At 39.7% G+C, this 15,000-nt stretch overlaps 2 protein-coding genes across 9 annotated transcripts in view; both read right to left on the minus strand.

The window, feature by feature from the left end:
* The window catches only part of LOC137997428 (acid-sensing ion channel 2-like), a 24,058-nt gene extending 23,985 nt beyond the window's left edge, over window positions 1–73 (minus strand). For all 6 annotated transcript variants that reach the window (XM_068843420.1, XM_068843415.1, XM_068843414.1 and 3 more), the window contains exon 1: window positions 1–73. This exon is cut by the window's left edge. The gene's annotated coding sequence lies outside the window, so the exon portion shown is untranslated.
* A 3,980-nt stretch (window positions 74–4,053) lies between these two features.
* Window positions 4,054–15,000, minus strand: part of LOC137997430 (acid-sensing ion channel 2-like) — an 18,523-nt gene continuing 7,576 nt past the window's right edge. For 2 of the 3 annotated variants that reach the window (XM_068843432.1, XM_068843431.1), the window contains exons 2-8: window positions 14,053–14,119; window positions 12,655–13,633; window positions 10,400–10,547; window positions 9,151–9,213; window positions 6,882–7,029; window positions 5,920–6,011; window positions 4,054–5,556 (exon numbers count right to left, since the gene is read on the minus strand). In XM_068843432.1, the coding sequence (XP_068699533.1) occupies window positions 5,435–5,556; window positions 5,920–6,011; window positions 6,882–7,029; window positions 9,151–9,213; window positions 10,400–10,547; window positions 12,655–13,587 (1,506 nt within the window). In that variant the 5' untranslated portion in view covers window positions 13,588–13,633; window positions 14,053–14,119 and the 3' untranslated portion in view covers window positions 4,054–5,434. Of the gene's footprint in view, window positions 5,557–5,919; window positions 6,012–6,881; window positions 7,030–9,150; window positions 9,214–10,399; window positions 10,548–12,654; window positions 13,634–14,052; window positions 14,120–14,904 lie in introns of all 3 variants that reach the window. The other variant, XM_068843430.1, reaches the window with a different exon arrangement.

Here is a 15,000-nt window from a genome sequence, read left to right on the forward strand (position 1 = left end):
ATGGAACAAATATTTACTCCTTCAGCATGGAGAAGTTTGTTCATGCGAGTGATTTCGTTGACGTCATCCTGTTTAAAGCATATGTAAATTTCGAAGCTGTTTATGTGAAATGTGTGTCACGTTGTCACCACTAACACTTCGATAACTTTAATTGTTACCAGTGTCTCTCTCAGTCTCTTCTATTGTAGTAACTCATGGACTTAATAAAATTGAGATATTAACTCTACTACAAAGTAGTTAGTATCACTTATTCAGTTACAAATAACATAATGTGTGTAAGTGTGAATTGTTGTGAAGATTTTGAGCTTGGCACCCAGGCTTGAAAATACTGGCCGATTGCGACCTCTAAGTTAGCCGTTGTTCACCACTAATTCGCGGTTTAGATGTTTTCTCGACAGACAATGGTTAAACGATGCTTAAAATACATTATTGAGACGGGAATGAACCGTGTTCTTTTTTTCAGTCAATGTCTAAACAATGCCTCATTAGGGAATCTTTATTGATTTATTTGTACGTAAATTTTGATATTGGAGGTTTTGACTCAATATGGCTTCTAAATCCGGTCGAAAAACCCATTTCAGAAAAGGAGAAAAACACTTTACTTTTGTTGGCGGAATTGGGAAGAGAATTTCAAGATGAGGAAAATAAAGGATACGACAGTAAAACATTGAGGAAGAAGGCAAAGGACTAAAAAGAAATCCTGAAGAAATTCAACGCCCAAATCCAAACGGTATCAAACAGGACGTTAATCAGATCCCAAGGATGCTGGAGGCGGCTGAAACTCCAGAGTAAGAAAGAACACGATTTGCAACGTCGTGAATTAAGAAAAACTGGTGGAGGAAAAGCTTCTGCCTCCCCAAGCCAAGTGTGTAAAGTTAGCTGCGGACGTCATACTAGCTTCGGTTAATCCGCTAGGGCAGATGACGACGCAGAAGAGAAAATCAATTTAACCGTTACACGGGATAAAGACAAGAAGGACACTATCACATGCGGAGCGGGGCGAGGTGGACTTGCCGCCGGATGTTGAAGTTATCATAGTTGCCAGAAAAGGGGAAAAATAGGCACGCATTGCGTACGTGTGGTAGTGCAGAAACACAACGCTATATTCCATATTGTCAAAAAGGCAAACTAAGAAAAGTACAGAATTTGTTAGCCTGCTTTATGCAAAACAATTGTTGATGCAAAAGTAAATAAATCTTGATACACAGGACGTTTTCTGAAAGTGTCGATCGAGAATAAAATATTTTGCGATCAGCAAAAAAATTTGCGACATGAAAACAACATAAATTTTGAACCGCGATTATAAAACGTTGCCATCATCGAAAAACTTTATGGGAGATTTTTGCTACGTTCAATTACTATTGTACTTTTGGCTGCACAAGTAAATCGCAAAATCGAAAGTGACATCGAATTCAGAGGGCGCCGTGATCAAGGTACCTTGCGTGTTTATTCGCGAAACAAAGGATACATCTATGTGAAAATGATGGCGGGACACCGGATTTTTGTTGTCGTTAGTTGGTTTTTTTCTTTCATGTGTTACAAAGTTTAACAAGAAATTTGCGAATTCAACACAAAGATCACAACCACGTAACTCTTGAGGTTGTTAATAACCATTGTTTCTGCAAAGTCAAAAATTTACTCCCCTAGACGAGGTTATTTATCACTAGGTAATTCCATCGATTCCGAAATATCAGCTGCTTTATCATTCATCAGTGTCACAAATTCTTGCCTAGTTTGGGGCTCATTTTGTTGAAACTCTCTTCCAAGAGACCTGTTTTTCTGATTTATGCACGCGCTCCGGTCGTATTGGAACCACTGACACTCTTACAACATGAAATATTTTGAGATATGTCTACGTAGCAAATCGAGTCCAAATGATACGAAAAGCTACCAGCTCTAAGTGGAGGTACGTGTAGACAACTGAGAACCTCGCAGATCTTGCTACACGCGGCATAACCGCAAAAAACCTCGCGGGTTCAGATTGACCTGGAGATGGATGGCATTGAGTACATTTGGTTAGAGCTTCATTTTCCCCGCTCGCGTTCCTGTCAAGTATGTTTTGTTTACCGCCCGCCTTCCTACAACGCTGCCTTTACAGGCTTATTGGAGGAAATGCTGTCAAGCTCAGACTGCCAAGGTATACAGTCTCTGGTATTGGGCGATTTGAATTTCGACTTACTTGAAACCACAAAGCCAAGTGCAACCAAGGACTTTAAAAATGTTTTCCAGGCTCTGGGCTTTCAGCAACTCATTACAAAAGTTACGAGACCAATATCTAATTCTCTCCTGGACCACATTTTTGTTTCAAATAACGACTTTTTTGTTGACTCTGGAACTATACCTTTATCATTGAGTGATCATCTTCCAGTTTTTGTTACTTGGAGAACCACAAGTAATTTTAAGCGACTCGTCTATAAAATTATTCATTTTCGCTCTCGTAAGTCGATTTCTATTGACAATTTTGTTGATGATCTTTCTCGTACGCCCTGGATTTCCTTGGGATGTTTAGTGGTCCCAACATGCGCTTGATCATTGGTATTGTCTTTTTAACGACGTGCTTAACTCGCACGCCCCGGTAAAATCGCATCGTGTAAAAAGACTTCAACTGCCCGACTGGTTTACTACTGAAATAGCTGATGCAATTATAGAGCGTAAACGTCTGTTTTCAATAGCCTCCAAGATGTAGAAGAAACAGGGTTGTTAATTTGATTCGTAGAGCCAAGTGTTATTTTTATCGTGACGCCAGCCATAAGAGATAATTTGGATAACCCGAAAAACCTTTGGAAAATCATACGTTGTATTTTGCCTTCGAAATGTACTAATTTACCAAGTCATCTGAGTGTCGACGGTATGGTATCGAGTGACCCAGTCGACATATCTAACCTCTTTAATGAACATTTTGCCAACATCACTTCCTCCGTCGGTTCAGCTTGGCGATCTACCGGAGAGTCCGAATTGGAACTTTTAAACCAATTTTGTACATTCCAAACTCCTGGTCGGATCAGACCTTTTTTCCATTTCTCCAATTACGGAGGATTCTGTCTTCTCGAGTCTTTCTCGACTGCCTTCTGTTGGCCTTGATGGGATCAGTGGCTTCTTCCTCAAAATAGCCGCTCACTTCTATTTTCAATTTGAGTGTTTCCTGTGGTATTTTTCCAGACATATGTAAAATTGCTTACGTCTTTCCCTTATATAAGGAAGGCTCCCTTTCAGACCGTTCAAATTTTCGTCCTATCTCTGTTTTTGCCACTAGCTGTCTCGAAAATCCTCGAGCGCCATGTGCATTCTCACTGCTATAATTTTCTCACTTACCATCACTTACAACTGATTTTCAGTTTGGTTTTAGATGGTTTCGCTCTTGTGAACTTGCAGTCATTGATCTGTCGGATAATATTCTCGATACTATGTATCGAGGCCTTCTGAGCGGCCTTTTACTGATAGATCGTAAAAAGCATTTGATCTGGTCGACCATGGCACTCTGCTTTATAACCTCATTGTGTAGGATTGTTCTTCATCACTAGCACTTGAGTGATTCGGCTCATATCGAAATGGCCACTCGTAGAAAACGGTTTTTAAGGGAGCTCTTTGTGATCCCCCTTCAGGTGTCTGTTAGAGTCCCGCAGGGGAAGCATATAGTTCTACGCTAACCTCTGGGATATCCGTGCCACGTTTGCTCATCTTGTTTTCCCCGCGCGCGGTATTTGCTTTATATTTACATCACGGTCCGAGTTTCTCGGTGATATTTCTTGAAATTTCATACCACGGCAGGCGCTAGTTCTGTTCCCACCGCTCTTATTTTGGGTTTATTGTTTATTGTTACACATCAAACTCTGAGGAATACATGAGAACAGCCAAAGCCGGAGGCTTAAATGGCACATGGTTAGCAAACATAATTTGAAAATTTTGCATGAATAGAAGAAGACTTTAGCTAAAATACTTATACAACTGTAATTTTTTCCTCGGCGTTTTTGTCGCCATGTTATTTTAACTGATGCTTGAAAAATTTGTATGAAAGTCAAATAGACTAAAACACGACTGATAAAACCTCGCGAATATCAGTCGTGCAGTAGTCTACTTGACTTTCATAAAAGAGCGTCGCACCGGTATCGCGAGGTCACAGGTTCAAACCACGTTGAAGTTCTGAGAATTTCAGACTTCTTTACGCAATTGCAAAAATTGCGTTCATAACTGCGAGGATCAGAGCTTCACTTGAAAACTCAGTACGACGTTTAAGACCCCCTGCATTGAAACTATTCTGTACCAAGAGCTCTCACGGTAAAATAGGCAAGGAGGAACCATGGACGCTGGAAATCATCAGCTACTGGTCTGACAAACCCTCCAGCACATTAGATTATTTTACACTTGTAGACCGTCAAAAATTGTATTTTACCAATTCAGCGCAAAAGTCAGGTGTTATTTGTTTATCACGTCCTCGAATCCCCACGCGTCTCCGAGTTCCGACGTCCTCGCGTCCCACCTCTCCGAGTCCCCGCGTCCCCGCATCCCCACCTCCTTGAGTTTCCACGTCCCCGCGTCCCCACGTCCCCGAGTCCCTACGTCCCCGCGTCCTCGAGTCCCCGGGTCCACGAGTCCCCGCGTCCTCGAGTCGCCAAGTCCCAAGTCTCACGTCCCCGTCCCACTTTTAGTAACAGCCGAGAATAAAACTCCTTTGTTGACTTTTAACCTGAGATTAGCGTTAATCGGCTTTTGAACAACTGGCCCCAGGAGTCCATGACTATATTGTATTTGTGGAACGGCGTTTTTGCGTACCGAGTTATTTTTAGATTGATTTTCCCGCGTAACCAGACCTTTCCAGCTTTTCACAAGTCTTGCATGAGAAATTATTACCCATGGGATTGAGATTGGTCACTCGTGCAAGACAAACCTTATTTAAGAACTCATCTAAAAATAGCTTGATCTGTGAAAATGTCGTTGCACAGACCGCGGGTAATGAACACCCGCAGAGGGTCTGGGCAAGCAATGACGCCGTTTATGTTTTTAAAAGGTAGAGGGTAAGAACTTATGTACAATTATAGAAACGATCAAATTTACCCAAAATAATTGCCGAGATCATCAACGCTTATGTAATGTACATAATGTCCAAATCCACATGTTACTGCTGCAGTCTCAAAGAGCTCGTGGTCACGTGGCTTGCTGACGCATTACTTACAGCTGCATTACCTTAGCGATAGTCGTGGGATAAAAGACATTACTTAAACGTCGATGCGATCGCTCGAGAAGCACTCCACTTCCTTGCTTTTTCCTAATGTACATTTGTTGTATCTGTTCGACATCGATATTGACTACGTTTTGGAGCTTACTTTACAAAGTTTACTTTATCAGACCTGATGATTAAAATAAATGTTTGTGCACGCAAAATTTGTTCGCGCTTTTTAAATAGGAGATTCAAGAGTAGTTATGGAAAAATATCAGGTTATTCCGGGTGGGTTGATTGACGTCGTCTCGTTGCTAGGAGACCAATAAAGAAGTCGATGAACTCGAAGATAGTCAGCAGACTGCATCCGAGGAACAAGCCCATGTTACCTCCGATCTCACCTAAACAAGGAAGTAAGGACTTCAGCCAAACACCCTCCTTCGTTACATCACCCAACACTCCTCTATTGCATACTACGTAAAAGGAGTTCCCTTGAAATGAATACAAATCAGCCTACACACAGAGAGGATGTCAGAACAATGGACGCTTTGTTAAAATCAGACAGCTTGTCATTAAGACACATGGAAAACTCAATAAAAATGAATAAGTAAAGGCTATCTTTTTTAAGGCACTCCTCCTTGTGTTGAAAAATTAGGACTGATTGATGTTCTAATCGGTCACAGCTTTTAATTATCCTAGAGAATGACTGGTTTGGGGAAAGCCGATCTCATTGGTTATTAGAAATTAAAGCAAATTCATCTTACCAAATAAGGCGTTACTGTCATAAGCTGGTTGCTGTTCCTGCATCTCATAATTTAGAGATTTGAATCCAATTTGTAAAAGAACGAGATTATTCCTGGTGGATAAGAAGATCGTAATACTAGTATACACAAAATGATATGACTTCACAAAGTAACAATGTTATCGTATCTTAGAGCCCCCTACTCCTGTCAAGTCTCGACTATGACCTAAACTCGTTCACAGAAATATCGGTAGAGACCAATGTATTTATTTGAAGTGCAGATTATAGATGAAAGAGAGCGGTAATCCTCGTTCTTATCTGGATAATTTTAAGCAATTGGCTCTTATAGGCAATTGCAGAGGTCATGGAAGCAACCAGATTTTTCAGGTGTTTATAAGAAATAACGGCTCAAAATTGTCCCGATAAGTGGGATGATCACTTCTTCCTTTCGTCCTTAGAGACAATCCAACCCGTGATTTCAGTTTAAATGTAAGGTGTACGAAATGCTTACGTATAAGCTGCGAAGCAAACGTTTCAGTGCTGGGATCATGGAAGATTGTCTAAGTTTTGGCCGCGCGAAAAATGGGGCTTGTTAAGTCTGGCTCCATTTTTGCGCGGCAAAAAGATCAAAAATAGGGTACTCACGGAAACGCTTTCTCCGCAGGCTATCTTATATATGAACAGAGTATCTGATATATGAAAATGTTACGAAGTATGTTGACGCTGAAAAAACATGCTTTAAAAAAGTACAAACGCAAACGTACAAACATGGCTTCGTGTTTTTGCAGTTAATTGAACTCATGACTGGGTGGTGTAAATGTATGTATTTGAAGTGTCTTTCGTCTTTCAAAATCTTATCACTTAAGAGAATATCTCGACTACAAGAACAACAACAAGTATAGAAGCAGATGAACGCATCAGCAAGTGAATTTAAGTAGGTTCTATGAATGGAACGATAAACATCAATGGTGCTCATAACAATACCTTTGGTATTCCACATTAGGGTAGTAACCTTGCGACACATAGTCTTCAGCAGTACCAATATCTGGGAACTTTGAATAAGACACTTCAGCAGTGTATTTCGTTTCATAACAAGGAACAAAACACTCGCAGGATACCGTATCCAAGGACTCTATAGAAATGAACAGATAGTAGAAACCATTACAAACCAACTGTTAACGAAGTAAGTTTCAAAAACAGGACTCCACCAGAGAAGGAATATCAATAATTTTGATACGAGAATGAAATAATTCAAACGGCAAAGAATATCACTGAGTATAATTCCTTACGAGCAGAATTAAGGACGACGAAACTTGAGTGATGAAAAACGACACATTAAAATGTTATGGCATTGCCAGTTTTTTGATGACCCAAACTTATAACAGAGAGATACCTTTGACAATATCCTTTCCCACTGAAAAACAGCAAAAAAGTTCAGGAAAGAATTGTGTTGTATGAAAGAAACCTCTTTCTTGAAGTTGTAATGACGTTTTTGTCTGCAAATTTTTGTGTCAGACAATGGCAAATGGGCGTGTTTAAACAACAAATGGCGAAATAACCTCAACCCTAATTATATTCCTATTCTTTTTCCCCACTCCTGTTGTAGGTTAAAGCCTATCAAAGCTATATATTTTCAACACATGTCACTCAGTTTTTTTTTAACATTATAGGATTTTTATGATAATTTTAAAGGTGAAACCAGAGAGTTTTAGAACATTTCTTACGCAATTTCTGAAAACAGTTAGGCCATAATTCGGGAATTTTTGCAGCTTAAGGTGATTCCTTGGTTTTGCACTGCGCAACCCTACTGCGCATAATTTCTTGCGACAAAAGGGTGGATTTTCATTGACTGACGCCAAGCTTAATCCGTCAAGGAATGGCTATTGTCTGCTGAACGAGTACGGCGACCCCCATTTTTTATTTCATAAATTTGCTGAGAACGGTGTCTTCATGGAGTAGTGGAAAAATCAGCAACAAATTATGTCCTGTTTTTTGGCAAATTCATAAAAGGTCATAGAACTGATTGTACGGAAGGTGCCATTACGAGTCGAACAGCCCATGATAAAGTTAAATCTATTTTGGAGTGTTAAGTTCTCACAAAGGCATTCCAAAAAAGTTTTCAGGTACGTACTTGAATTAACTATAGAATGACACAACGCTCTGCGTTAATCGTTGATTACCTTTGTCCAACGTTGGGGGTCCGCGGCAATTGTCAAAGTATTTGTCAGCGTCGTACCATGGAAACGAGCATAGTGACCCCCTTTTTTATTACATTTTTATCATCTCCCTGACATGTTACAGCAGTTTGCGAAGTTTCATTGGAAATCTATGACTAGTTCTATTTCTAGGGAATCACCTTAAACTACTCCCTGATTCCTACGTTCGGTTAGGTTGTAACACAATCATTTGCATGATATGCGCAAGCTCATTAAACATGCCTAAAAGAGCTCTTTCGTTAGACTGCTGGCAGTCCCTTCTGAGTCAGTCGAACCGCCTGCTTTGGTCACACAAGCGAGCCGAGGGGAGAATTGTGATAGAGCGAGATTTCTTCTTGGGAAAATACTGACCGATCAAAAAGCGGTGCTGCAACATTTACGTAAGTCAGGATGACAAGATAAAAAGTCACCAGTCAAAGAAAGACGCTATCAGTTCTACAAGTAACTTAAAGGAGGGGGTTGCCTGTGGAAGCCCTGTCCGCAAAGAATTAGATGACAGCATTTCTCCTGACAGGGACGTTTTATCAGATCACCCAGTAGAGATAATTAAGACGAGGAAAAAAATCTTGCTGTTTTCAAGAGAGCAACAGTTGGAATATGTCATCCTTGGAGAACTATGATCCTTCGAAACCCACAAGAAACCAGGAACCAATTGCATAAAACTCAATTGAAAATACTTTTTTCTGTCTAGAAAAGTCATTTCGTGATTTAAACACGCCCGTGGGAAAGATCACGTTCGGCTATTCCGAGTTAATTCTACACACACACACAAAAAAAACAAGAGATCGTCGTCTTTGATACAGAGGAAAGACCGCTCAATTCAGAATTGTTTTAGGCGTTCATTCTCAACATTCGAAACTACCTGTTCGGCTTGGTTTCAATATGAATCAGAAAATATATCAAAAAGAGAATATAGGGCCTGGGCCTAAGAGCAGTTTCTTGGTAGTTTCATGACCAACTCTAAACAAGCTACCTTTTTGTAAATAAAAACAAATTGAGAAAGAAGGACGCAAACGAAATTCTAAAATGATACCCACCTGACAATAAATAAGAGCAGTTAAGATCTGCTTTTGTCGAACAAGTTGGAACAGGAAGATATTCTGGAGAGAAACATTAATAAAACAGTAAAATGTCACTTCTTCGCCTGCAAAGAGCACACGATCGTTACCTACATTTATGAATGCCAAATGAGCATGCATGTCGGTCAGATTTTGCATAAGTAGAATAAAAGCATTGAAATTTTCGTCTGACGCTACATCATAAATCAGCCATCTGAACACTCTCTTGTTTAATAATAAAAATATCGCCATTCTGATTGGCTAAGAGAAGTTCAGTTTCCAGGAAACACATTGCAGAAAATAGGTAATTCAGTGCAAAACAAGGTAAGAAACCAAGCATTCTGATTGGTCAGTGTCCTACGAGATCGTGCAATTTTGTTCGTCTTTGAAAAATATTTATTCCAAATTGCACCAGAAAAATCATGTGATTACTATATGTAATCGCATGGTCCCTAACGCAATTAACTCAAGGATTCATTTCACTCATATTTCCAAAGTTTCACAACATTTCTCGAGTCGCGAAGCGACGAGGGCAATTTGGAAAACTTTGACATTTACAAGTGAAGTTAATCCTTACATTGCTCGAGGTACACTGCGATTATGTGTTTATCACATAAAGGCCAAAATTATTGAGGGGAGCCCGTCCAGTGCCGCGACAAATGACAATAAACCCGCTCCTATTCGGTTAAAGTTCAATTCAAGAAATCGTTGCTGTCAACAGAACAGCACTTAACATGTATTTTATATGTGGACAAAAGAGTAGTTTAATCATCTGGAAGAAGATTCTCTTGTAACTTCGCTTGCTCTGGATAAGCAACTGTTAGAGAATCAGGATCAAGTAATCACGCCCTCTTGATTACCAAAAGTACCCTCGTGATTAAGGAAAAATGCTCTCCGTCTCGGCCGATCAGCAATCAGTAATTTTGCTCCATATGTGATAACCAATAAGAAGAAAACCTCGGACAACAGCACCAAAAACTGCGTCACATACGATTTCTTTCAAGTGAAAGTTTGTGGCTTTTTATTTCCTGACGCTGACGGTCCTCGTTTGTACTTTATTTGAAGGCTGAATCAGCCCTAGAAAAAGAATAACGAAGGCAGCAGAAGCTGAGGAGGATTAAAAATGGGACGGAAATGAAGGCTGTTCATTTCCACTCTCCTCAACCTGCTTATTCCTAGTATCATTTCTTCCGACCCACTCATCTCGTCATGTCATGTACAACCCTACCTCTGTATCCAACAGGGCGGCAACCACAATGTTCGATAGCCTTTTCAGCCACACACTCATAAAGGCATCCCTCTGTGGTGTAAGTAGAGAACGTTCGCAATTTCTTTTCCGTACAGTTTGTAGCGTAAGGCTTTTGGAGGTTTTTATACTACAAAGGACAGATAAAAATTTTCAATCATTAGGTTCGGTTACTGGTACCCAAGAATCAAATTACTGATCAATATTCAACCATTGCGAACTGCGCGCCCAAAGCTTTTGATCTCTTAGCCTCCTTGAATCTTGCTAAACGTTTTTTTTTTCCAACAAACAACACGAAGGTGCTGCAGACACTCTCCTCTCCCATAAAATGAACCTTCTCCAGGTTTCTTATGTTACCGTCGATCACTTGGTCATTCTGCTAGAGAGGAGTGCAAAGTAGGTTTCACACAGGTATGTTTTGCCTTATCACGTCATTTAACTAGGAAAAACCAGTGATGTTCAAAACACTTAAATTACAATATATTGTCAATGAAATCACGCTCAGCTAGCAGAGGTTTATTGACAGATACACCTCTGATCTTTTCATGATTATTAAGGTCGATACCTAGAGCATTCATGCAGTCTACCGACATAAGACAAACTACTTGACCCCAAGGGAAACTTTTGCTCGAAATATCGAAAGGTCTGGAGAAGAAACATATTTCATTTAAGGACGGTGCCTACTATTGTTATTGCGCATACGTCTTGCGCATCTCAAGATACTCCGCCGGATTTCCTATGGTTGGTGCTTACTAATACAGGGATATTTCTGCGCGGTTCAAAACTATGCAGAGGAAGCAGAACTTAGCAAGTGATCTCGGTATCCAAAAAGAAAATTTGGGGTAACCACGCATTTTTCAGAGAAAATCAAGCTTCAATTTGGAAAAGAACGCCATACATTGCTTTGTACTTTAAAGCTTTTTACAGATATTGTTGATTAATTATGTTCGAAAAATGCGTGGTTACCTCCAATTTTCTTTTTGGATTTCTATAACACTTGTTAAGATCTACTTTTATTTTAACGCATATTCAGTGAACCGCGAAAAAACACCTTTGAATTAGTAGGCACCGTCCTTATCAAGTGACGGGAATTTACACCTCAGTGTATTCTCCGGATGCCATAAGGTCTTTACAGGCGGAATAAGGTGCATGCTGATTTTCATTAAGGGAGGTAAACAGGCTTTAATCCCCCACCCCCTTAACAGGACTTGGCTTGGGTAAGCAGAAGGGAACCTGTATTTTCTTGTTGTCGTATAGTAGATCCCACTCCGGAAACCGGAATACATGGACCAAACTCACGTTAATCATTTAATTTTACCAGTGAATGCTTCTGGTGAACAGATTGAATATATGCTACCTGGACGGCGTTTCTTGTCCCTGATTTAGTATTTTCTTTAGGTTTCAAATGACGTCACAGCGACCATGCCAAACCAATCGTGAGTAAACACGAAGTATAAATTTCGATACTGCTTTTCCCGAACTCCACATAATTTATATGCCACTGAAATCAAGCTTATTCGTTATGGTGTAACGTATCGCTGCTGCACTAAAACCAATGTTACGCGAGTTGAACATTTCTGTAGTAAGTTTCAACGGGAGGAACTGGATAAGACCTTGATTAATAAGCACTTAATGACTAAATGGTCCCAAGGGAAACAGTCAGTTTTGTTTCCCGAGACCCTCAATAGAACAATTCGGCCAATTCAATGTTGTACCCAATTCAGATCTCTTGGGGTTCAGGTTCTTTGTGTGTTGCATTTGCATGATATTGTACAATTTACCGTAAATGACGTGGAAATACTTGGAAGAAAACGTTTTATTCCCAAAGGATTTGAAATGGGTAAAACATTGAGTTAACCGAATTGGTCTATTGAGGGTCGAAGGGAAACAAAACTCACTGTTGTGTTTTGTTATACCCCACAACTGAAAATGACCAAACTAAATACGAGTATAATCCGTAGATTTTAGTCTAGTTGTAAGTCAAATATCTCAAATACAAATGAGTAACAATTGCCTTCAATGATTACTTTCAACTTTTGTTTCGTATCATTCAGTTGCTGTATTTCTTCCTCACTTCGTGCTTGAAAGCGTTTGTCGCGGCCATGACTTGAAAAAAACCTGAAAATTACTCAGATTTCCAAATTTCACTGAAAATCGCAGTGGACGCGCTCACAAATTTGCTGCACTTTCATGACGGAAGAAGAGCAACTACCTGAAAATAGACACTGAATGCCTACCCTTTTCTGTGAGACTGCAATAACCACGTGCTGTCCAGGTCCAACGTTGATTCCATCCCATTCATCTACAAATTCCCCTCGCCCATGAATGAGAACCTTAAATCCTTCTGAATATTTTCCCCTTGTGTGTTCATGTGTCTGGACATCAAGAATGACACTAAGTCCTGTTGAGACCCCAGCAGAATAGACTGTTCTAATCTCGCCATTAGACCCCGAATTAAACGTGTAACACATTCCCCATTGGGTTACAAAAGAAGTAAAGTTCGTTGCAAAACACGGTGACTCTTCCCACCCAAAAGCACACAACGGTCCAGCAATGGAATCCATGTCTTGACTATAGTATCGATAAAAGTCTTCCAAATCCAGACGATGCGAAAATCGCTTGAGAATATCTAAAAGACTTTGCCTGTATTGAATTGTGCAGTTTGGTGTGGAATTATACACATCAAAAGCATCAGTCGGAGTACAGCAGCAAATGAGTGATAACCCACAAGAACGATTCCCTCGCACCGGTGACGTTACAGCGCATGCGCTAATGTTCAAACCACTTTTTGCAAAAATTGGATCGTCATCTTTCACAAACAGTTTGGATTTGGCAAAAAAATTGAGAGGACAGATGGTCACAGCTGGAAATTCCATTTTTGTGAGATGCTTTGTGCTAATAATTGTGTTGATTGGACGAGAGTAAAATTTGTTGAAAGCTCTGTAGACTGTTACTATGTAGTAGCCTGCAGAGGAAAGCAATATTACAAGCCAAATAAGACGAATGACAAAATGGCGCCTTTTCATGAAGACATAACGGATTCCATGTAGGCTTGTGTCATTTGCGAACTCATGCCACCTTTCTGATGAGCTCTTATACTCGTTCTTGAGCCAGGATGTCCTTTGGGAAAGACTGTCATGTGACATTTTCGACAATGCTACGTCGTTCATCTTCTATGGCCAAATGTCACTTGTTTTTATTGTCGACGATGTTATTCTGTTGGGAAAAATCATCAGAAGGAAGCTATTGTTGAAACCTTGGAATGACAAACTATGGTCCTAAATGCAAAGTTCAAGAACAGCATTATATGACGACTGAACGGATGTGTAATCGTGCGGCGGCGTCAGGTCATATTGCTAACCGATCAGTTTGCCAAACAAGAAACAAATTTGTATATATCACATTTATATGATACGAAGATGCGTCACGGAAGATATAAATCTTCACAGAGACTTACAAATAGAGAAACGATCAATAAGAACTATGGATATAAAAATATTCAGCTGGAGTTTCTCCCATTTAGATGTCTCGTCTGTTTATTTACGAATTGCTTCCTTTTAAAGAAAAAACTGTGTTAATCCGTTACTGTGATTTTCTTAAAAAAAGCTCTTTTGCTCAGTTTTCTCTCAAGTTACCTTTTTAGTTTTTCTTGAGGTGCCGAAAAGACCATACGACGTCGTCCTTCCCTTCACGGTAGATCGTCTAAACCAAAGCAGATGGAGTATTATTTCTCGAGGAAAGTGAAAAAAGTGCATTTTAATAAAAGAACAACAAAATAAATTTTAATGAGTACACAGTAGGGAAACTGGAAAACAACAACGGCCGAAGCCCTGGGAAAAAAACAGTAATTAAAACCACGGACTTAGCAAATCCTGAATGTTAAACGTTGTGTTGTTAAATCAAATCTTAAAGAAGGTTATTTTTTTTAAATATACTTTCAGTAAACTTTAAAAGCGTTCACACGTTCTACAAAATTAATGCTCTCCACATTTCATGGAAGAAATATGTCGAAACAAATATTGAACCCATCTCAACTGGCCTGGAAGAATATAGGCACTAAATGTAAATCTGCTTAAAAAAATATATATTTTATTTGTTTACACTTTAACTTTTCACTATACATTCATCCATAAATCTGCTTTTAAACAAAACCAAATAAATACTCGTGTTAGAAAACCGGCTTACGCATGCAGATAGTGGTGTTACAGTCACCAATTTTGTATCCTATATCAACTGAGAGATCCGTGTATCCCAAGTTGAAAATCAGGTTATTGTGCCAAGGTATTTGACGAAGGAGTTTATGAAAAGACGACGGCTACAGCAACGATAATGCTACAAAGCAACAACATTATTGGTTTAAAAAGGAAAATTGTTCTTGCTGCTCGAGCAATACATTATTTCTGTGCGTTTCTTTGCCGGACTCCACAAAAGAACAACGTGAAATGTGTATGATGTGAACAAATTCGGAATAATCGCGAAATACTTACGGTAGCATTAAGTTGTAGTTCGTTGACGTTTCCGTGTCCACGATGGGTGCGCACTGGATTACAGAAAGAAAATAAAACTCACACTAGCTGTGCCCA

The sequence above is a fragment of the Montipora foliosa genome, chromosome 3 (assembly GCF_036669935.1).
Source record: "Montipora foliosa isolate CH-2021 chromosome 3, ASM3666993v2, whole genome shotgun sequence".
In the NCBI taxonomy this organism is placed as follows: Eukaryota; Metazoa; Cnidaria; class Anthozoa; order Scleractinia; family Acroporidae; genus Montipora; species Montipora foliosa.